The 22,638-nt window shown below is 54.7% G+C and overlaps 1 protein-coding gene across 7 annotated transcripts in view; it reads right to left on the bottom strand.

Annotated features, from left to right (window-relative positions):
• Positions 1-22,638, bottom strand: part of LOC135983393 (kinesin-like protein KIF21B) — an 85,715-nt gene that overhangs the window by 37,118 nt on the left and 25,959 nt on the right. For 6 of the 7 annotated variants that reach the window (XR_010600990.1, XR_010600993.1, XR_010600991.1 and 3 more), the window contains exons 2-10: positions 11,887-12,109; positions 11,346-11,528; positions 5,885-6,034; positions 3,896-4,030; positions 3,517-3,672; positions 2,980-3,095; positions 2,089-2,284; positions 257-446; positions 29-92 (exon numbers count right to left, since the gene is read on the bottom strand). Coding sequence is in view for 2 of the 7 variants with exons in the window: in XM_065595011.1 (XP_065451083.1) it covers positions 29-92; positions 257-446; positions 2,089-2,284; positions 2,980-3,095; positions 3,517-3,672; positions 3,896-4,030; positions 5,885-6,034; positions 11,346-11,528; positions 11,887-12,109 (1,413 nt within the window). In the remaining 5 variants the exon portion in view is untranslated. The remainder of the gene's footprint in view (positions 1-28; positions 93-256; positions 447-2,088; positions 2,285-2,979; positions 3,096-3,516; positions 3,673-3,895; positions 4,031-5,884; positions 6,035-11,345; positions 11,529-11,886; positions 12,110-22,638) is intronic. The other variant, XR_010600992.1, reaches the window with a different exon arrangement.

The raw sequence follows: 22,638 nt of genomic DNA, 5'->3' as shown, positions 1-22,638 counted from the left end.
GGAAGGAGAGAACGTGACCCACGCCCACCTGAGCTCCTCGATCTCCCGGATGTAGTTCTGAATCAGGGCGCCGATGGCCTCGTTGCCATCACCTGGAGGGACAGAATTAGGATCACGGACTAGATCAGAAACATCTAGCAGCTGGGCTGCCACTCAGCTGCCCTTGGACCTGAGCTCTGGGGTGGCTGTAATTTTCGTGGGACTGATCCTCATGCCCCACCTCGCATACACGTTCTCCGGAGATGCCCATCCTCACCTGCCTTGGCCAGTATCAAATTAGCCTCCTGGCTCATCAGGTGGGTGACCCGGCTGTTGATGGCATCAATGGCCTCCTGCATGGCCTTCACCCTCATGCGCAAGGTGGCGTTCTCCTTCTGGAGCATGGCGTTCTCCTGGAACAAGTCACTGTAGCCCTCGGCGCCGTCCTCCCCGATCACACGCTTGCCCTGCGGGGAAAGGAGAAAGGGAGATGCAGAGAGGGCAAAGCCACAGAGTCCATCAGCCCTGGCGGAACCCAGCCGGCCACGCGCTCAATGGTGCCACACTGAGAAAGATGGGTAGGGTAACCCGACGTCCCGTTTCGGCTGGGACAAGTCCTTTTTTTAAGCCATGTCCCGGGCGTCCCGACTCTTTTTTTGGCGAAAGTGGGCATTTGTCTCCAAGGGCAAATGGGACAAACACCCAGTTTTGTCAAGGTAGTGGGGTGCAGAGGAACATGGGGGAGGCGAGCAGCCCCATGCAGTGGGGGAGAGGCCGGGATCCAGCGGGGGGGCAGGCAGGGCTCGGGTGAGCAGTGACGCTGGCCCCAGCCTTTGGGAAATAGTCGGCCTATCCCGTATGTGCTTTGCTGCTCGCCCCAGCCCTGTCTACCCTCTACATAGGGAGGGGGGCTCGCGTGAGCGGCTCAGGCCAGCCCCACATGGGGGGAGGGACTCAGGCGAGTGGCTCGAGGCAGCCCCGTGGGGGTGGGGGGGTGCGGAGGAGGAGGGGCTCAGGCCAGCCCCACGGGGTGTTCTGTTTTCCCTTTGGGAAATATGGTCACCTTAAAGATGGGTCACAGCAAGAGGAGCAGGGAAAAGGCAGAGACTCAAAAAATGGCAGGCGTGCCCGTGGGAAGGCAGAAACAGGGAGCAGCTGACATGCTGTAAGTGCCTTTTACTCAGGTAAGGTACTGATCTGAGCCCCATGATGGCAGGAGCTGAGCACCTCCCAGTTTAATGCATTTACCCTCATGCACCCCCAGGGGGCAGGGCAGTGCTCTGACCCCGGCTGGGCAGATGGGGATTGAGGCCCTGAGGCTAAGGGAGTTGCCCAAGGTCACACGGGGAGTTTGTGGCAGAGCAAGGACTTGACCACAGGGCTCCCAAGTCCCAGGCCAGTGCCATGACCACTGGGCCATCCTTCCTCTCGGGCTGGGGAGATACATGACTCAGCTCAATAGCAACCTCTGGCTGCCTAAGGGCTGGTGCTCCTGGGAAACCAGTCCAGCCAAGCTCAGCATGAAGCAGGATGTCGGATATGCCGCACAGGACAGGGATATAAAGCAGGAGGTGCCTTCCCAGCTCCGAAAGATACCCTGAAGCCTTCTCCCTGTTCAGACATGACATACAGCCCTTTAACAGCCTACCTCGCCATAGTCCCTTGCATCCTACCCACAAACTACAGCACCACTGAAACACAGCCATCTCTGGGGTGGAGCCCAGTTCCACAGCATACACTGCACCCAGGAGGGCATGGAGCTGGCCAAGGCCAGCAGAGGAGTAGCTGTACACACAGCATGGGGCCAGATCTGTGCAGGGGAGGCAGGAATACTTTCCCCATGCCATTCGAGGCGGTGTTGCTGCAGCTGGGATTTGAACCTGTGACGGCAAGGAGTCCAGGTCATACCCAGGCTTTGTACATGCAAGTAGGTCTCCCTCTAGCAGCCAGCCCCAGCAACCACAACAGCCTGCCACAAACTCAGTTAGTGGAGTTACTCCATTAGCCCAAGCGGCAGGGGCCGGCGTGGAAGGTCCTGGGTTCGATCCTCCCTGGTGAGCCGAGTGGGCCGTACACACTCGAGGCTTCACCTGCTCAGCCGCCCCTTACCGCCTTGTACTCCATGAGCTCCATCTGGAGGCGGGCGATCTCGGCCCGCAGGGCGCTGATCTGCTGGCTGGTTTTGTCCTGGTTCACCACCACCTTGTTCTTGATGTTGCGAGCCCGGTTGGCGTACTTGAGCGTGTTTAAGGTCTCCATGAAGTCCCGGTCAGAGGGGCTGATGCAGGCGATCATGATGGTTTGGCTAGGGAGGACGGAGAGCCAACGGGATCAGCCACTTCCAACACTGGCACATGGGTGCCTATTGGCAGCTCCAGCCACAACCCCCTTTGGCCTTTATTTACTTTATAAACGGGGCGTTGGCCCCTTCCACCCTGGGCCGGCACAGGCTGGGAGTGTGGCTCAGGCAGCAGCCTGCTTTGCACTGGCAAAGAGAACCCTGGGTGGCCTCCCCTGCTCATTACAAAGTGGTGTTCAGGGAGTCGCCACCCCGGGCAGCCCATGGCAGGGCATTCGGGGCATCACTGAGACAGGAAGGGGGAGGGATTAGAGCAATCCCGTGCTGGGAAACTCAGCTGCCAAGTCCCAGATCACGAAGGGCTCAGACGCATTTTGCAAGAGCTAATTCCACGAAAGCTGCCTAATTGCGTCTGGGGCCCAGGACCAAGAGAGCCGAGATAATTACCTTCGAAAAGTCACCATGGAAACTCCACCGGACCCTCAGCAACGCACCACCCCAGGAAACCCACACGGCACTTCAGGTCCATCCCTGAGCCCGACCGGCCCTCCTGTTACTCAGAAATCCCCCACCCGCCTCAGGCGACACTCCCAGGGTGCAGACCCAACGAGGGCACAGCTCTTCCATTCTGGGTCACACACACCCAGCTGAAGCTGACACCCGCTGGGTGACCCCACGCCCTGGCTCAGGGTGCCTGTTACCTGTTCCCCCCAAGGGAGTCCTGGAGGAGCCGGGTCAGTTTGGAGTCTCGGTAGGGTACGTGCACCGCTTTCTTGCTCTGGTCTCCAAGGGCGCTTATGACGTTTCCCAACGCCAGCTGCCAACAAAAAATGGAAGGGACTGAGTTTTCCCCCCGTGCTGGGGAGAGCCCCTCCCTGTAGAAAACAAAGCTCAGGGTGATCAGAGCCACCTCTTTCCAGGGAGCGGGGGGGCTCTGGACCAATGCACTAGCAGCCAGTCAGTGCAGCTATACCAGCCAGCCAGTGTGCAGCCCCTCTCCTGCCTCCACGTTATTCCCGAGCCCCCAGACCCAGGAATCTACCCCTACTGGGGACAGTGCTGGGTAGCGCAGCTAGTGGTCCCATCCCTCACCACCGAGTCCACCGCACGACCCCTAGTGGTGACCCATGGTGGTTCAGTCTGGGAGCTAGTGAGCCAGGCAGGGTCTGTCTGTGTCCAGCAGCCCCTTTATATCCACTGCAGCCTGTCCCAGTCTCCTCTGCCCGCTAAGAGCCTACCAGGCCGCAGTTGATGGAGATGCCCTCCTTGGCTCTCTCGCCCGTAGCTCCCGTCCGCTTCAGCCTCTCCGAGCCAGCCAGGTCGACGAAGTGGAACTTGGCGGTGAGGGTCTCGTACTCGCTGGTGGCCTGGGATCCCTCTGGAAGGCCGGTCACCTGGCAAGCAGACACGCTGCAGCGTCAGTGCCTCCCGCAGGGGAACAGGGCTTTATCCCTCTGCTAAGATAGATCCCAACCCGCCCCCTCGCAGAGCATCCCGCTGCGGCTCCGCTGTCAACCAGCACGTGGCAGGGAGACGTAGGAACTAGCCTGACAGCGGCTCACGCCTGCCGTGCTGTGCGGCGAAGGGCGCTCCCCTGTCCCTCTCGCGCAGTCTCACCAGGTCGGGCTGGGCACAGACTCGCATTTGGCACAGGTGGATGGTGAAGATGGCGTGGGAGCGGGAGCTCTGGACATTCATCTGGGTGCTGGCGGTTGTGCGGGACAGAGCTCCCTGCTTCAGGCACTGGATCAGCTGCAACAACAAGGAAAGGGTTCCAAGAAATTTCCACCCCAGCCTGCTGGGAGGGGGGGAGATGCCAGAGTGGGGAGGGCACCCTAGGTCAATGTGCCATAGTCACCCTGGGATGGGGGCCGCCGAGCCCCTGCATGGCATGCAGACTCTCCTGCCGAGCCATCCAGGCCCGGGTGCCAGGGCCCCGCGGTGGGAGATCCCTGCCCAGTGGCCACAGAGAACAAGGGAGCAGGCACTGCAGGGAGACCCTGGAACAGCCCCGCTCACGAGTTACCAGGAAAGCCAAACCCCAGGCAAGAGGCCAGGGCAGAGGCTAACTCAGAGTCTGTGTGCTCGGAGAAGGGATTGGGAACCCGTCCGTGCACAGCCATGGCGAGTAACGTGACACTCTACAGACCGAGGCCCTGGTGTGCTAGGTGCTGTACAAACGCTGAGAGACCACCCCAGCCCCAGCCCCACGCAGCTGACAGAGAAGGGACTTGCAAAGGTTACGCCGCAGCAAGTGGCCCGGTGGGTAACAACCCAACTCTCCCAGGGCCCAGCCCAGAGTCCTAAGCACTGATCCATGCTGCCCCCCGTGCTCTCTGCTGCACACGAAGTGTCCAGGGGCAGCAGAGGAGGCATTTGACCTCCAGGTCCTGAGGGTCGTTTCTACTATCCCCAATGGCTGGGAGACATTCCCGCTCACAGACAACGCACGGGGCAAGGGCTTCTCCAGGACCAACCCCCTCCATGCGCTTGTGCCAGGAGATACCCGCTTGAGGCAGCAGTAGAGACGCGTCCCGGCTTCACGTGCTCACAGTCCTGCCTTTGGGCCTGACTCGTCTCCCCCGGGACCAGAGCCTCCTGCAGCGACGCGTGGTTAACTAACGGCTCATACTGCATGCTAGGCGAGCGCTTCCCTCACCCTGGCGCTACAGGATGGGGGCTGCATTCCCACCCCCCCTTCGCCCCAGGACGCTGCTCCCATGGGAGACAGGTACCACGTGCCAACGACACAAGGGGGCATGGGAGGGCTGGGCATAGAGCCCAGACACCTGCCCTCGGGTAGCAGGGGATGAGCACATGGGCACTGAGGATGCCAGTGGGATGGCTCTCGCTAGGCCCTGCACCATATGGCACAGAGGGCAGAAGCGGGGGCCTGGAGAGAAGGAAGGATCCAAGCACACAGATTGAAGGGGTGGGGAGTGAATAATAGAATATCAGGGTTGGAAGGGACCTCAGGAGGTCATCTAGTCCAATCCTCTGCTCAAAGCAGGACCAATCCCCAGAAAGATTTTTACCCCAGTTTCCTAAATGACTCCCTCAAGGATTGAACTCACAACCCTGGGATTAGCAGGCCAATGCTCAAACCACTGAGCTATCCCTCCCCTCTGTGGACTTGCTAGGAGACAGTTAACTCTGTCCAAGCTGGGCTCCCTTCTTGCTGCAAGGGGGGCTGCTGAATGTGGGCAAGAGGAGAAGGCTGGGATCAGCAGGGGGACAATTCTCCTTCGAGGGGGGGGGCTAGTAGAGCAGTTTGGGGGGGGCGGGAGGGAAAATCCATTCACAGACAGGAGCCCTCGGCATCCTGGTGCAGTGCCCTGATGCCACCCAGGGGCGCATCAGCCGGGCACACGTCAATGCCACACCCTGAGTGTGTCTGTCCCAGGGCGGCAGCAGCCAGAGCCTCGGAGAGCTGGCTAGGAGAGCTTCTGCCCTGGGGCTGGGGCACGCTAGCACCTGACTCCCCTTGTTGTCACTGGGGGCTCTGCCCCTCACAGCACCCGGCCCCTCCATTGTGCCCCTGCCCGCTCTCCGGCGATCCAGAGCAGCCGACCCCCCCGCAGCAGCCAGGTCCCGGGCGTCGCCCACCTCATCCTTGGAGCTGATGAGGCGGGAGGTGACGCCTGTGGTGTAGATGCTGCCGCTGGCATCCTCATGGATTTTGATGTTGGACTTGCGGTGGCGGGAGTCAGGGTCTCGGGCACTGTCGAACAGGTCCAGGATCTCCTCATTGTAGAGCTGTGGGGGAGGGAGACAGGGCAGCGGGTTACTGGGCGGCACAAGGCTTGCTGCAGAGCCTGGCACGGGGCTTCACAACTTACCTCCCGCCACTGCGGGGTGCACAGGGGCCGTGCTCAGACCCCTGGGACCTCCTGGCTCACTCCAGGTAACCCAACCTCCCCCATATGCCTCCTGGGTCGTCCCCCCACCTCTCCTCCAGGTACTCCCAACCACCCCCAATGCCTCTTGGGTCCCCCCCCCCCCTCAAGGCCTCCCCTACCCAGCACACGCAGAGCAGCACAGTGCCAGCGTGCTGTCCCAATGATCCCTAGCTAAGGGCACAGACTGGAGCAGTGAGTTCCCCAAGGCCATGCGCCAAACCAGTGGCAGAACCAGGAATAGAAAGAACCCAGGCATCCTAGCTCTGGGCCATGCCCACTAGGCCTTGCTCTCTCCTTAAAAGCTCTCAGAGAGCAGACAGGAGGCCAAGGAGCCAGCTCACCGCACCTGGCGTTCCCCCCATCGCCATGTCCGTCAGTCACCCAGCACTGGCCGTACGTCTGGGGACCCTGCTGTCCCCCTAGTTATCTGGGACTAGAGTCCAAGCAGGGTAATTATCCAGAGCCCAGCAAGTCAGTCCTGGCCCGGGGGGGCGGGGGGATGTCGTCACTGACAGATTGACCTGCCCCGGTGGAGAAAGGGGCTAATTAGGGCTCCGAGCCGGGAGGTCCCCAAAGGCAGGGAAGCCAGAGCCAATTCTGCACCTTGCCCTGGATTAGCTTTGCAAGCAAGCCGTGTATCGCCAGCCCAGCTACTGCTCTCCTGCCGGGAGCGGGTGCAGCATGGAAGGGGCAAGCACTGAGCAGAAGGCGGCGGAGGAGGAGAAATGGATTTAGTGCCGGTGGCTAGTCGGGGGAAGGGGCAAGAACAGAAGGGCAGGTGCATTGAGCCCATCCCAGTCACTACAGGGCAGGAGAACGGGTGGGCTCAGAGGGAGCCCCCTGAAGGCCCAGGTCCAGAGGGGCTATGTAGTGGCTCCTCCTTGGCAGAGCAGCGTAGAACGGACAGGCTTCACCCCATCTACGATATTAACAGGCCCCTCTTTACCCTAATATGCAAGCACCTAACAATCTACCGTATTTATCCTCACGCCTCATTGTACAGATGGGGAATGGAGGCCAGAGAGACCAAGGGACGTTCCCAGAGTTACCCTGGGCGTGCATGGCAGAGCAGGGAGGAAAAACCCAGGTCTCCGAAATCCCGCCGTAGGGCTGATCCAGGCTGTGACCCTACACGAGGGATAGGTAAAGTGACCTGGCCGTCCCCCTTCCCCAGTCACCACCTGCAGATGGGATCCTGCCCTGGGGTGGTGGGCGTGCCTGGCCTCCCATTCCTTCGCCCGGCTGGCTGACAGTTCTATGGGTGGCACAGGCTGGGACCTGCCCATTTGCGTAAGTGACGAGAATCCAGCGAATCATTAACAGGGTGGGTGGTGCGCTGAAGTCCCAGAAGGAAGCTGGGCTGGGGCCTCACTGCTTGTGGTGCTAGACAGGCTGCAGATCTCAACCTGGGCCTCTCGTCCACCCGGCCTTCGCCAGAGGTGCTGTGAGGCCATGTTCCAATCACAGGGTCTGGACCCTGGCCCAGGACACAGAGTGGAGCAGTGAGTTCACCAAGGCCACATGCCAAGTCAGGGGCAGAACCAGGGGTAGAAGCCAGGAGTCCTGGCACCTGGCTGGCATTAGGCCCATACGCAGTTCATTGCAAGGATCCCAGCTCAGGGGCTAGCAGGAAAGCACCGCAGAGCGGCTCTGAAGATAAGGCTAATCCGTTCCACTGTCCCTGGAAGTTAGCTCCAGAGCAGTAAAGCCTCCCCTCTAATGAACCTGCCCGGAGAGGTCCCAGGGCACGGGGAAGAGCACAGCAGTAACAGCAGCCCAGGTAATTACCTTGCATGCTGGCAGCCTCGGGAGCTTTAACGGATCCCCACTATCACCCCCCAACGAGAGCACCTTTTATTCCAGCTGTGCAGACCACGGCGCCGAGATGCAGCCACCTCTGGGGTGGGGGGCAGCTATCAGCACACCCCACTGGGGGAGAGGAGACATTGGGGCAAACCAGTTCCCACAGGACTGCGCTGCCCTGCTGGGTTTGCAGGGAGCGTGGGTGTTCAGCGTGGAGACGACAAGCGCTATAGGCCAGCTGAGCCAGTCCCTGCATGCGTAGTGATGTTCTGGCAAAACAGCCAAGCAGGCAGCTAAAGAAGGCCTTATCTACCCTGGCCATCTCCTGCTGGCTGGCTGGCTGCAGCTGCACAGGAGCCGGCAGTGTGGCCTAGTGGCTAGAGCACGGGCCTAGGACTCCAGAGACCTGGGTTCTGGTCTGTTCCCAGCTCTGCCACTGGCCTGCTGGGTGAGTGACTCCCCCTCTCAGTGCCTCAGTTTGCCCATCTGTAAAATGGGATCATGATACTGATCTTCCTTCGTAAAGCACCTTGAGCTCTCCTGAGGCAAAGCGCTAGATACCAGCTGGGTCTCGATGATGCGACAGTAAAGCCTGAGCTCTGCTTACACTAGGGCCTTCGCGGTCACTGTGATTCTGCGGATCGCCTGGAGCGAGCAAGGCTGGACACAGCCTGCCGGGGGAATACGAACAGGCTACTCTGAAATAGACCAGAGGGGTTTGTCTGGAGGAAACTCCTGCCTCATGCTGGGACTGGAGGCTCCAGAAGCCCAGACATCTAAGTTTCTGAAACTATTTAACAGGCAAAAATATCCTGACGGGAAAACAGACAGGACACAATAAACTCAGCAGGCAGCCCCCAGCTCCAGCACTGCCAGTGTCATTAACCCTTGCAGTGCTGGAGTCTCTGCTGTCGCCCCAGCAGCCTCTGGGCTTTGTCAAAGCTTCTCTATAGCCAAGAAGCTAGCATCTGCCAGCCCGGCCTTGAGACTGGACGGCTTCTGGTGCTGAACCTACAGAGCTGCAGCAAGGCCAAGGAGAAGGGTTTTCAGATGTAGCTCCTCTTAGCCTAGGTGGGATGGTTCAGTCCACGTAAAGGGTCCACCAGGCACCCGGGGCAGCCACGGCGATGGCCAAGTTTGCACAAACTCTCCACATGCCAGTGCAGTGGGGCCAGATCCTCAGACATAGCTTCATTGAAGTCACTGGAGTTACCCAAGCCCATAAACTCTAACAGGGCGTTCCCAAAGTGGGTGTTGCTGGGAGGAAAGGGATCGAGCAAAGGGAAACGTAGGCTGAATAGCAGGAGGTTTCGACAACAGGGAGATCTCCTTTGGCGACTTACGCGGTGGGAGTCCCGGCACCCTGTGGCATTCACAAGCAGGACTGGCTGGCTCTGGGGAAGATGTTATAGGAGGGGGAGACGGGATCTCACAGGGTTCACTGCAGCACTTGTGTCTGATCCTATAGCTCACGCCTGGGGCTGGGCAGTCACACAACACTGCTGGCGGAGGGGCACTCCCCGCCGTACTGAACGAGAAGCAGGGTTAACCACCACTCAGAATAGCCTCGCCCTGACAAAGGGATTTCAAAGGAGGTGCCAATGAGCAGGAAGTCCTCCCGTGTCCTGCTTCCGTGCCAGCTCACAGGGACTCAGGGAAGAGCCAAAGCCCTGCCAAGGCTAGAGATCCTTGGGAACACGGTCACGCTTCCGGCTGCTTCAGATCTGGGGCAGAAGAGATGAGGAGGGCGTCATGGAAGCCGGGAAGGTTTCCTATTGGGGTAACTTACCCAGCCAGGTATAGGGGTCTGAAGTCATACGGGTCTCAACTCTTTGCCCAGATGGAGAAAATGGAGCTCAGAGACTTTCCAGGGGGAACTCTGTGCTCTAGTGGTTTGGGCCTGATCATCTGGAGATGTGCAATCCACTTCTGGTTCAGACCCAGGCTTGCCTGATCTTTGGCCAGTCACTATCTGTACCTCCATTGTAAAATGGACCATTGGTATTTATCTAATTCATCAAGGTGGTGTGAAGCCCAAGAAAATACTCCTCTGAAGGGATAGATATACAAGGATCATTGAGGGCACTGTGTCAGCAGTGGGATTAGACTCAGGACCTCCCTGCTCCCAATCTTTCAGTCCTTTCTAGGCTATATAGCCTTACAGCAGATGCTTTCTCCTCTACACTTTTCCAACAGGGGAGGCATTTCTATGTTGAAGTGGGACTAGTTTTCAGATCACTTGAGATTTTACACATTCTAAAAACAGAACAGGAGTACTTGTGGCACTTTAGAGACAACAAATTTATTAGAGCATAAGCTTTCGTGGGCTACAGCCCACTTCTTCGGATGCATATCGAGTGGAATATATTCTAAAAAAAAGCTCAAGTTTCAGGATTCCATGAAATTACGCAAAAGTGATTTGGCAAAATAGTGTCACGGTGGTTTTCTGAGATTTCACAAAAATCCCTCTCACCCAGCTCTAGTCACTAAACACAAGGATGGCATAGTCTGGATCGATTATACCACAGCACACATTTCTCTATCAACATGATCTGAAAGTAAAATGCAAAGCCAACCCTTTGAAAAGCTCCTGGCTTTTCCACATGCGTTTGTGGCATTACCAAAATAGAAACTTTGTCAGAACAGTGGGGCTAGCTATATACAGCCTTCCTGCATTCGCCCGGATAAGTCATTCTAAACCCATTCCTGTCCTGAACTGCTGATGGAAGCTGCATTTGTTTTTTTCACATTCCACCCCAGAACTAGCTGCATGTGGGTAAGAGCTGAAGCAATCACAAAGTACACAGTCTGCAAGGCATGATGGGATTGTTCTAGATGAAAGGTGCAATAAGAAAGGTTTGGGTAATGATAGGAACATGCTAAAAGCAGGCTCTGGAGACTGAGAAACAGGGCAAAGAGGTGGGAAGGGCCAGTACGTTACTTTCAAGGTGATGAGAAAGCCTGAAGCAATAGATGGGGTGGAAGGCGCTTGAGAATTCCTGCTCAGCTGGGGAAGGCTGGGAAAACCTACATCCTTTGTACAGCAACTGGACTTTGGCCCAAATCTGGATGCAGACAAGTGGATGCAAAGTACACGGACTGCAGTGGAGCCAGCCCTCCAGCTCCCAGACACAGAGGGGGCACAGATAACCAGCACCACTGGCTCCCAGAGAAGCCAGAACATAAACAGTCAGCACCATTTTATGTAGGGCCCACAGCACGTGCCCCCCTGAAGCAGTGCATGAGCAGCTGTGGCTTGCGGTCGCTGGGACAGACACCCCCACCCATACCCTGTTCTGGGGTGCAGGAATGGCAGCGCCTCATGTTCCAGGGCCCCAGCTTGCTCCCCCCTCGCTCACACCCACCTCCAGGAACTGGGCGCTGACTTTAAACTCTGGCACGGCTGTGCCACGCTCCTGCGCTGCCCGCTTGCGCTGCTCGATGCCGCTGAAGAGGTGGGAGATGGCCCGCGGGATGATCCCGTGCTCCTCCTCCGAGATGTTTGTGTCAAAGCCGGTGCCCATGGTGTACGTCTTCCCAGCGCCGGTCTGAAAGGGCACAGGACGGGCACTTAGCCCCAGGGCGCATCAGCCTAAGAGCAGCCCCCTGCAGCTCCAGCCCTGGGCTGCCAAACCCAACCTGCCCCCACCCCTCCCTGACTATTCCCCAACAGCTCTGTTGATGCCCCAAAATCCCAACCCAAAGCCCCCCCAATATTCCAGCCCTGGGCCTCTGCCCCTGCACCCCACCAACGAGCCTCAACTCCGACCTGCAGGCCCAGCCAAGCACCTTCCCGCATGGCTTTGCTGGTGCAGCCAGATAGCCCACAACTACTAACAGCCGAGCCTGGCTTCAGTGCAACAGCCCAGGTTTACCGCCGAGACACAGGATGGGGACAGCCGGTACCTGGCCATACGCCAGCACAGTGGCATTGTAGCCTTCGAAGCAGCCCTCGATGAGTTTGCTGACGCAGGTGGTGTAGATCCGCTCCTGCCACGTGTCCAGGTCGAACACAAAGTCATAGGTGAACGCCTTGTCCTTTCCCAGCAGCACCTGGGGCTCCCCAGGCGTCACTGAAGTGCAGATGTGGCATCCCTCAATCTTCTCCTTTGACAGCTGGGGACGGATCCTGCCAGCGGGAGAAGACAGACAACTGAGGACACAACAATCTTACTTCTCCCAGAGCACCCTGCATCCCTGCAGCAAGGGGGACCACCTTGCCCACCAGTGAAATGCAGCCACCTCTGGGCTGCAACCTGGCAGCAGCTGCTTAACCACACAAAGTAACGGTCTGGAACAGAAATACCACACCCAGGTGAACCTGCGGGATGCAGGCTTTAGAAAGGCAGCTGGAATTTGGTCAGGGTGGCCGCCCGACTCTTGAGACTAATGCAGTGAGATACTTAGAGACCACACAAAGGGTAGGGACCGAGGTATTACTGTCACCTCAATGTTGCTGGTTCAAATCCCCCCAGTCAGTAGCTACTGACAGCAATTCCCATGTGATGGTTGCTTGACCCGTAGCAAGTGATATTGGTGGGCCCCAATATACACACACCGGTATATGAGGGACAGTAAATTGTGGAGGAAGGTTTATGGAAAATATCCTTCTGCTATTACAAAAATAGTTCCTTATGATTATTGGTCTTGCAGTAGCTCATAGGAGCCCAAGTTATGGATCATGACCCCCTGGGGCCAGGCGCTGTACAAACACAGAACAAGAAGAGGGTCCCTGCCCCAAAGAGCTGATGATCAATTGTGAGACAAGAGACCACAGGCGGCGGCTGACAGACGATGAGCACAAGGAAACAGAAGCCCTGCCCAAGGCTAACAGAAGTCTTAGAAGCACCTTTCCTATTTATTAATGGCTCCCTGGCCTAGTCAGACGCCTTTCTCCCTCCTCCTCCTCACATTCTGCTAGAAAGAGCAAGACCCATGTTTTCAGCACTGGCCTCTGATTCTGGAGGCTTCTCTTTCTGGGGAGCCCATTTTGAGACAATTGGGGCCCAATTCCCAGAGGTACTGACTGTCCCGCAGCTCCCACTGACGTCAGCTGGATTTCCTTGTGCTCAAACCTTCTGGAAAAAAAAATAATCAAGGCCCACTGTGTCTCAGGCTGGGCCCCCCAGAAGCAGAGGCACCCCAAATCCGTGGCTGCTATTGCAAGTTTGTGTTGACCAGCTCCCATTTTCATTTGCACAGTAAGTGGGTCAGGTCAGAAGATGCTGGATGCTCCCTAAAGACTGTTCCCAGGGCAACTTGGGCCCTCGGGTGGATTATTTCTCCTTCCAGAGCTCTCTCCCACTCCTTTACTGCTTGCAACCCCTCACCCCATTAGAGACGTAGGGGTTCCAGCTGCTAATTTATGGCAGTGGGTGCATCCGAGAGTCCTAACTGGAATGCGGGTTTGGATGACCTGGGCACGTACAAACTACTAGGACAGGTGACACCTGGTTTAGGCATGCAGCTCCTCAATCTGCAAGGCATAGGTACGTAACCCCCACATCTGCGCACAGACTGCACACCCAATTCAGGGATCTAGAAGAATGCATGCTCACTCATTTAAAATGTTCGTTATAAATTCCTAGAGGGACCATTCTGATCAGACAGTCTCATCTTCGGCATAACACAGGCTTTCCCCAGTAACTTCGGAATCAATCCCATGACATGTGGGTGAGCTAAAGCAGATGTACTGGAGATGCACATTCTTGATTTCAAAGTTTCAAGGGATGGAGTATTCACCACAGCCCTGGGTAAGTGGTTCTGGTGTCTACTTACCCTCACTGTTCAAATAAAACACAAACCTGTGCTTTATGTCCAGCCTGAATTCATCTGATGTCAGCTCCCAGCCTGAATAACTCATTGTTCCTTTGTCAGATAGACTACTGCAGTGCACATGTTCAATCCACATCATTAAAAGCTCCCTTGACGCAGTTTCCCATCGTACAAATTCGAGGCTTAAACATTTTTGCCCAAAAAGAGTCATTAAAAATAAACCCCGGGGTAATCCGAATATTGCTAATCAAAACAGACAAGGGAAAGAGACAATACAAACCCCACATGAGCGAGACCGGGGAAGCCAGAGATGAAAATCAACCCAATCTGAGCCAGGAAGGGAAGAGCTCTGCTAAGGGTCTTTTCAGTACTCACTCTCAAGTTCTTGATTACCTTCTAAATCACAGCGCTGAAGGCCAGAAGAGACCATGAGCCAGCCTGACCTCTGTAGCTCACAAGCCATCAGCGCCACCCCAGCATCCGCACAACCCAAATCAGATCAATTAGTCGTAATTTCACACACACACCTAAAATTCTGCTGTTACACGGGAATCAACAAAGAGAAACGTACTGCTAACAAAATGACCTGCAGCTTTGCTTGGCAAAACAGCTGCTTTTGCTGAGATTTTAAAGTCTCCTATTTTCAGGGGATCGGCCTGGCAGCTCTGAAGCTGGCTTGCCTGGGAAGAATCAGGGAGAAAAAACATGACACCAAATACTCTGATAAAAACTCTTTTTGGAGACTTGTTGACAAAACTTCCCACATTGGCTGTTTTATAAATACTTATATTAATTCCTTTAAAGCCATGGAAGCCAATAGAATGGACCACATGATTAATACCACCACCCTCTCACTAAGTGGGGCTTATCAAATAGTGTCCGATATTATCCTCAGCTACTGTTTAATGTACTTTAGCCACAGGTGAAGCAAATCCTGCATGGCCACTCTGTGCCTCAGTTTCCCCATCTGTAAAGCAGGGATAATGATATCAAATACCTTTGTAAAGCTCTTTGAAATCTCTGGATGAAAGACACTGTGTAAGCGCTAGGTGTTATAGACTCAGGCTGGGTCTACACTACCCGCCGATCGACCTCTCGAGGATCGATTTATCGCGTCCCGTTGGGACGCGACAATCAATCCCCAAATCGATGCTCTTACTCCACCAGCGGAGGTGGGAGTAAGCGCCGTCGACGGGAAGCCGCAGAGGTTGATTTTGCCGCCGTCCCTACAGCGGGGTAAGTCGGCTGCGATACGTCGAATTCAGTTACGCTATTCGCGTAGCTGAATTTGCGTATCTTAAATCGACCCCCCCCCCATAGTGAAGATGTAGCCTCAGACTTTAAGGCCAGAAGGGGCCATCTTGATCATCTCACCTGGCCTCCCACACATTGCAGGCCGCAAAACCCCACCCACTCCTGTAATAGACCCCTAACCACTGGCTGAGTTACTGAAGTCCTCAAATCATGGTTTAAAGACTTCAAGTTAGAGAATCCACTATTTACACTAGTTTAAACCTGCAAGTGCCCCATGCTCCAGAGGAAGGCAAAAACCTCCCAGGGTCTCTGCCAATCTGACCCGGGGAAAATTCCCTCTAAACCCCAAATCTGGTGACCAGGTAGACCCTGAGCATGTGGGCAAGACCCACGAGCCAGACACCTGGGAAAGAATCCTCTGTGGATAGTTTGTGTATCACTGAAGGATGGGAAAGGGTATCAGATTATGCCAGCACAAGAGTCTCACTAAGTGGGGGCTTTTCTCCAGGGTTCCCAGGCTGGCACTTTGTTTAAAGCCTACAAACAGCAGAAGGCTCAACTGGGCCCTTTGGGCCAGAATTTCCAGACAGAGCTCAGCGACCACAGCAAGGTTCAGATTTTCAGAAGGGCTCAGCACTGGGGCCGCTCGGGTTCCTTCTCCCCAAAGACGTTTCCTTCCCTGTCCCCTTGGACCAAAAACAACAAAAAAAGGCTTTTTGACAAAAACGATGGGGGTGGAGGGGCTGTGTGTGTGTGTGTGTGTGTGTGTGTGTGTGTGTGTGTGTGTGTGTGAGAGAGAGAGAGAGAGAGAGAGAGAGAGAAACATTTTTGGTCAACATTTTCATTGTTTCTTGGAGGGTGCAGGGGGGGAGAGTAGTAAAATGTTTTCAAATATTTCTTGCAAAAAGAATGGGTAGCTTTCAACCAGCACCCAACATGCACAACTTGCGTGAAAGCCTGGTTGTACGTGTCACAATGGGAGCAGCAGGAATAGCTAGCCCCAGCTGTGGCTGCCGAGCTCTTCTGAATGTTCTGACCAACTGCAACTTTGCATGGACAGCTGCACCCCCCTGAGATCTCTCCCGAGTCACAAGAAGCTACTGTTAAATGCTTTGGCTTTCACCCTAATGCCCAGTAGCACCCTGCTCTTCCCCTCCTCTGCCCTGCTTCCCTATGCCACCCCGTACAGCTGGCACCATGCCTGCTGTTCGCTGCTCTGCTTCTGTGCTAAGGGAGGCAGACAGGACCCACAGTGTTGCAGGGCTCAAGCTTAAACCAATAAGCAGAGCCAGAGGGTCTGAGCTAGGCAAGGTATTCCTGGCTGAGTCCTCAGACCTGATCCCACCACATACCCGTAGGGTGACCAGACAGCAAATGTGAAAAATCGGGACAGTGGTGTGTGTGTGTGTGTGTGTGTGTGTGTGTGTGTGTGTGTGTGTAAAATAGGAGCCTATATAAGAAAAAGACCCAAAAATCAGGACTGTCCCTATAAAATCGGGACATCTGATCACCCTAGATACCCAACCACTCAGAGTCCTGCCTCAGGCCAATGCCTGGTGTCAGCTAACACTGAAGTTCTGGGAGTGCCTAGAGGTACAAGTCAGGATAGAGGCTATAGTGACTGCAGAGTTGCCACCTTTCTAATGGCTTGAAAACCACCAGGGCTTGTCAAATGGCACCCAGACACAGAAGCCAAAAACCGGACGGGTGACAACCTTACAGTGGCAGGTGCTGTACAACTTCACGAGGCAAATGCACTTAGCACAGCACCCCATACCAGAGATCTTTTAAACCAAGGAGACCTGAAGGGTGGTGTAAAATGAAGAGGCAGGAGATGTGTTCAGTGTGACAGGGAAGGATGGGGCAAAGGCATGAGAGCTAGGAGCACTGGGATAAAACTGAGCAAAGAAAATCGAGACTGAACATCAGGAAATGCAGAACAAAAGTCATGAAGAATATAAGAATAACCCTTTATTACCCAGCACAGAGTTAGCAATGAGTTCCACAGGCTATCACATAGCCCAGATGCCAAGAGTTTAGTTGGACCCAAAAGAGGGCTGGATATTTACAAAGATAGTGATAATTTGAGAAGGTTCTTTAAATTTTTTTTATAAATCCTCATGCTTCAGGGCATGAGCCAACTTCTAAGCGATGAGGGTCAGGAAGAAACTTTCTGTGGGCAGGTTATTCCTTAATTTCCAACTTCTACCTTCCTCTGAAGCAGCTGGAGCTGCCCCCTATTGGAAATGGGAAACTGGACTATGCCAGTTCCTAAACCTGTGCTGGCCGGAGAGCAGGCAGATGGATGGGACCAGACCTACTGACATTAGAGATGGAAGAAACCTCCAATAGGATTAGCAGAGCACAGATTTGTCCACCTTGCACAGCCCCTGTAATGCTCACTCCATGCCTGTCTCAGCTGCATTCTTGAGAGCTCCCAATAACAAATTAGAGACGGAAATAGCCACACGATTACCCTGTATAACTAACGAACTTGCCTGATCATGTGTCTAACGGTTACAGTATTACAGCACTAATGAGGCCAGACAGATGGTGCCATTCTAGTCAGTTACTGTCATGCCTCAGGTGGGTAGGATAAGGCCCGGCAGATCTATGTTCACAGAAGATTAAAATAAAGCCAGGGACAAGACTAGACCCTTACAAATCAACACTCAGGGTTATAATCCCACTGACCCATCATGTGACCTTGCCTCAACCTCGCTATGCCTCAGTTTCCCCACCCGCTCAATGGGGCTAATCACACTGACCAGCCTCACACAGAGCCAGGAAATTGGATCCAGCAGTGTTTGCAAAGCACACTGAGACCCCAGGCCAGGAAAGTGTTCGTAATGAAAGCAGCGAAGTTGCACCAGAGGTGAATTTGGCCCACTGAGTGGCGTGAGGCCTCCGTGCGGCTCCCTCTTGGTTATTAAAGCTGTGCTGAGGAGTGGCGGGATGCTACGGACGTTGGAGAGGTCCCGTCAGAATCCATGCAGCCCAAAGGGCAAAGCGGGGCGGGGACTTCGCTCTCAACCCCACAGGAGTCAGAGCCAAGACTTCCAGTAACTGCAGGGGCTGCTCCAAAATGCATCAAGCATCACACTTGTCCGCCCAGATGCCTAAGCCCCTTTGGCAGTTAGGGAGTTACCCAGTGGTCACAAAGTGGCACCTAAAACAGACCAGGGCTTCACAGGCAGGGAAATCATCCATCGGGCCAGAGGGGAGGCAGCCTCCTGCAGGCACTGCCCAGAAAGGATCGGACCCGAGCCCCATCTGCACTGGTGCTGAGAATGGTTTTACTGCCAGTTGCACCTTCTACACTGGAGCACAGGACAGGGCTTGTTCCAGCCACACGAGCCACTTCCAGTCTCCATTTCAGGGGCACAACAGCTGTCAGCCACTTTTCTAGGGTAGAAGGGGCTTGAAAGATCCCAGAGCCCTATTAGGAGTGGGGTGTGAGACCAGCCCTGGCTCAGCACCTGCTCCCTCCTGCTGATGGCCCCACAGGAGACATGACACCAACAGCATCCAGGAGGCACTGCCAATGCATTCTGGGAGTACAGCAACTCTTGGGGCTGGGTGCAGTCAAACTGGCTGACAAGCCCATAGACAGACCTGTTCACCGTGGGATCACCGGTGCCGGGGGTTTAGGGAGGGGGAGAGGGAAAGGAGATGGACACAAAGGACTGCACAGCATTCACTGTTAGCAAACAGCCCTGCACGACACTCCAGCTGGAGCCTTCCTGACCCTCCGGAGGGAAGAGGTGGGGGTGTGACGGATGCCAAAGCTGGGTGCAAGAGGGGTTGGGGGAAGAGGAGAGGACAAGAGTCCCCCGCCCCACTAAGGCACATCCAGTTGGCTGAACTGTTTGGAGGCGTGGGTGATGGGAAGGCAGCAAATAGATCTGGTCCAAGCAAGGATCATTGGAGCACCAGGGCTGACTGACATGGCCGGACGGAGCTGCAGATCCTTCCTGCAGGGCTGGTCTATTTGCAAACCTAGGCTTAGGCCAGCTGAGAGAGCCAGGAACACACAAGGCAGAGAACTGCAGGCTGACAGACACACTGGTAGAGACAGAGACATGGGCAGGGCGAGAGATCGTGCCCTTTCCAACTGGGAGCTCTCGCTGGGCCAATGACTGACAGACAGCTCCCAGAGCCAGGAGGCTGCTGCCTCGCAAAGTGGCACTGTGTGCCAGGGAGCCCCTATCCTGCATCCGGGCTGCGCCGGAGCCAGACTAGACAAGGAAAGAGACACACAGAGCAGTTTATAAAGCAAGAGAGGCGGCACAGGGGGCTCCCCGACTGGGAGCCTCTGTCTTTTCTTTCTTTGCTGGCAGGATGTGAAAGCAGCTGTCACCATGGCAAGATTGTCATGGCAACCAAGCATCTGCCAGGAGAGGAGGAGGGAGCGGGACACTGAACCCGAACGGGTGAAAAGCTTTGACTGACACTGACGCACACACACTTATAAAAATCTCCGGTCAATTTCTTCAGTGGCCCGGAGACGCACAATGGCCGGCTTGTTCAGTTCCGTCACCATAAGCCAACATTTACAGAGGGGGAACCAATTGGGCTGGCGTCCAAAGTCTTGAATGGGCACTGGCCTAAGAGCGAGTGCGCAGTCCCCACGCCAGCAGCGAGCGATTCAGGGAGCCTTCCCCCGCCTCGCTTCCTCCTAGTAAGAGGCCTCAGCGACCCACTGCAGAGAAATAGCTAGTCCAGAAAGATATTACGATTCCACAGAACCGCGTCAGACGGGTCCCAGGCTCCATGGGATAGTCTGGAAGATCAGGGGTTCATTCCCCAAATGTTCTGTATGGCACCCAGCACTCCAGGTGTCAATCAATAACCCAACCGCACCATGGACCAGACAGGAAAGGAAACCAGCATTTTAAAAAGGGTATGTCCCCTTGTCTCGCCGTACACAGCTGATCAGCAGCCACTAAGAAGCGTTTGATTTGATACGAGTCTTTTGAAGCCATGTTCGCGCACAGCATCATTGCAGATGAAGTCTGCGCAACTCAGACCCTAGGACTTGGGTCCCCTGAAGATCAGGGCACAAACCCAGATGATCTGCCGAAGTTCTAGAAAGGGTGCTGTCCAGTCACCTCTCCAGTCACCTTTCCCCTTCCATTGCTAAATTCTCTCTATGGGAATATTTCACATCTATCAGACTCCGTTCTGCCCACAGCACTTTGCCAATTAACACTTGAACAGCCCAGCACAGACCTAGCCTAGGCTTTCAAGAGATCTCAGCTCCCATCAGTTCCCACCACCCACTGGGAGCTGAGCAGTTTTGAAAATCTGGCACTAAATTAAATCTCCACTGCCTCCTCCTCCTCCCTCTCCCCCAACCCCAGCATGGTAAGTGTACAGCAACATGGAAATGCAGCCACTTCTGGGGCAGAGGCACCATTAGACTGCATGCAGCATGAACGGGGGAAGAGAAAAAACACAACCTTGGACACTTGGGCAAACCCTCTGCTCTTATGAGAAGTGTCCCACCAGGCAGGTGACATGGGGGGGGGGTGTCAAGGCTGTTTCCCCACTCTGGCATGTCAAGTGCAGAAGGTCGGGGCCCGCAAGGATTCTAAAAAGGAATACTGGCCACTCCAGGCTTGTATTAAACTCCCAAGGTTACAGCTTCTCTCTGACCTTGGATGGGTAGATGCTGCCACCACCCAAGTGCAACCCCCCCCCTTTTCTGGAACCCAGGAAGGCGCACTTGGAAATTCCTTCCTGTGGGGTACCCTCAAGCCCTGTCACCCCCCTTCAGGGAAGAGCTGAGAAAGAAAACAAAGGAAATCAGATGTTTCCACCAGCTAATTAAACAACATGTGCACAAACCTCTTAGGACACAATAATCCAATTCTATTCTTAAAAAAGGTAAATTTTATTAAAAAACAAAAAAGAAATACATTTGGAACTTTGTTGTTTAATCTAGCAAAAAGCCTTTTACAAGGATTAAGCATCAAGATAGCTCTCCTGAGGTCCAGATTAAAGGTTACAAGCAAAACAAAAGCACCTGGAGTTAGCAGATCTGTCCACAAGCCATGAAGAAATAAAAAGTGATAAACCTGATTGCATCTTCCTAGACATTTCCTGATCCACTGACATATCTGGGGTTTCAAATAAGTAAGTTTCTAGGTATGATCTAGTGATTTCCATACCTGGCCCACAGCTTTTTACAGCATAGCTCCAGCCCTGTCTTTGCTCTGTCCCCTCTCTCCGGAGAACAGAGACAGACAAAGGGAAAGTTTTCCCCAATTTTAAAAAGTTCTAGCCCTCCCATTGGCTCTTTTGGTCAGGTGCCCACTCCCTTCCTTTTACCTATGCAGGGAGACTTTTTCACCCTTTACAGGTAAAACAAGTAGAGAACAACTACTATGAGGGATTTTATAACTAAGTGGCTGGGTGTTCATAAAAGGGAGCTACCCCCGCCCCCCATTTATCACAGGGGGAAGAATTATTTATCACCCACGCAAAGCAGACAGTTTTTAAGATCTCACCCCAAAACCCTCCGAGACACCCACCGAGCTGTGCCCACTAGTAGCATTAGAGTTTGCCATGCTGTCTGGTCACACGTCCACACAGGGGCTTGGTAACCTGTAGCTCAAGCTAGGGCCTGCTAATGCTGTTTGCACAGTTGCCCAGAGCAGCTGCTGTATGGATGTGGCTGTAGAGGTCCAAGGGTCACCCTGCACTGGACAGCAGGGCAGGTAGAGTGACAGAATCATTAAATAAAAACAATGCAAGCTCTCGGGGCTGCAATGCACCTGACCAGGGAACTCTCCCCTTAGCGGCTCAAGACACACACACACACACACTAGGGAGTTTTCACACAAAAACACCCAATTGATGAACAATCAATGGTCTGGAGGCAAGAAAACCTCTCTGTTCAACGCAAGTCAGTATCCAGGCCAAAGATTACCTCGAAAGACAGAAGATTCAGAAGTAAGATGGGGGGGGGGGAAGGAGGGGAGATCCCCTACATGGTGGAGCAGGAAGCCATACGTTTAGGGAGGATAGAAATGTCTCTTTGGTGCACTCAGCCAGCAGCTGGCTCAGACAGAGGGTTTTCTTGTTTAGTCCAGCTAGCTCCACTTTTCAAAGGGATTAGACTAGCCCAGTGGACAGGCTGCTCAGAGTCCTTGGGGGTTTCTACCCTGTGCCACTCAAACATGGCTAATGTTGGCCCCGCTGGAATTTGGATGGGGTGTTGCTGCTATGTTAGCACCATCTGCCCCTGGCAGAGACCTCAGAGGTCAGGTATGGAGCAGCAACAGGGCAAACAAAAACAACGCAAAGTCCTTGTGGCACCTTGGAGACTAACAAATTTATTTGGGCAAAAGCTTTTGTGGACTATAACCCACTTCATCAGATGCATGGAGGGCAAACACAGTTGTAGCTCGGCTGTGGGCAGGGTGAGGATCGCAAGCGTGAACACGTCCATCTTGGCCAATGCACCAGGGACGCCCACAGCTAGAAGTACGAGCTACAGACAACGAACAGTCCCAGACTCGTGTCCTCTCTGGATCAGCCCAGAGGGTCAAAGCAACTTGGAGGAATCCAGTCCTGGTTCTAGCCACATGCCCTGGCCTGTTTTTCTAGCTTGGAAGGGCAGAG

Source organism: Chrysemys picta, chromosome 4 (assembly GCF_011386835.1).
Source record: "Chrysemys picta bellii isolate R12L10 chromosome 4, ASM1138683v2, whole genome shotgun sequence".
Classification (NCBI taxonomy): Eukaryota; Metazoa; Chordata; order Testudines; family Emydidae; genus Chrysemys; species Chrysemys picta.
The sequence above is the reverse complement of the archived record's forward strand: the minus strand, read 5'-3'. Positions and strand labels throughout refer to the sequence as shown.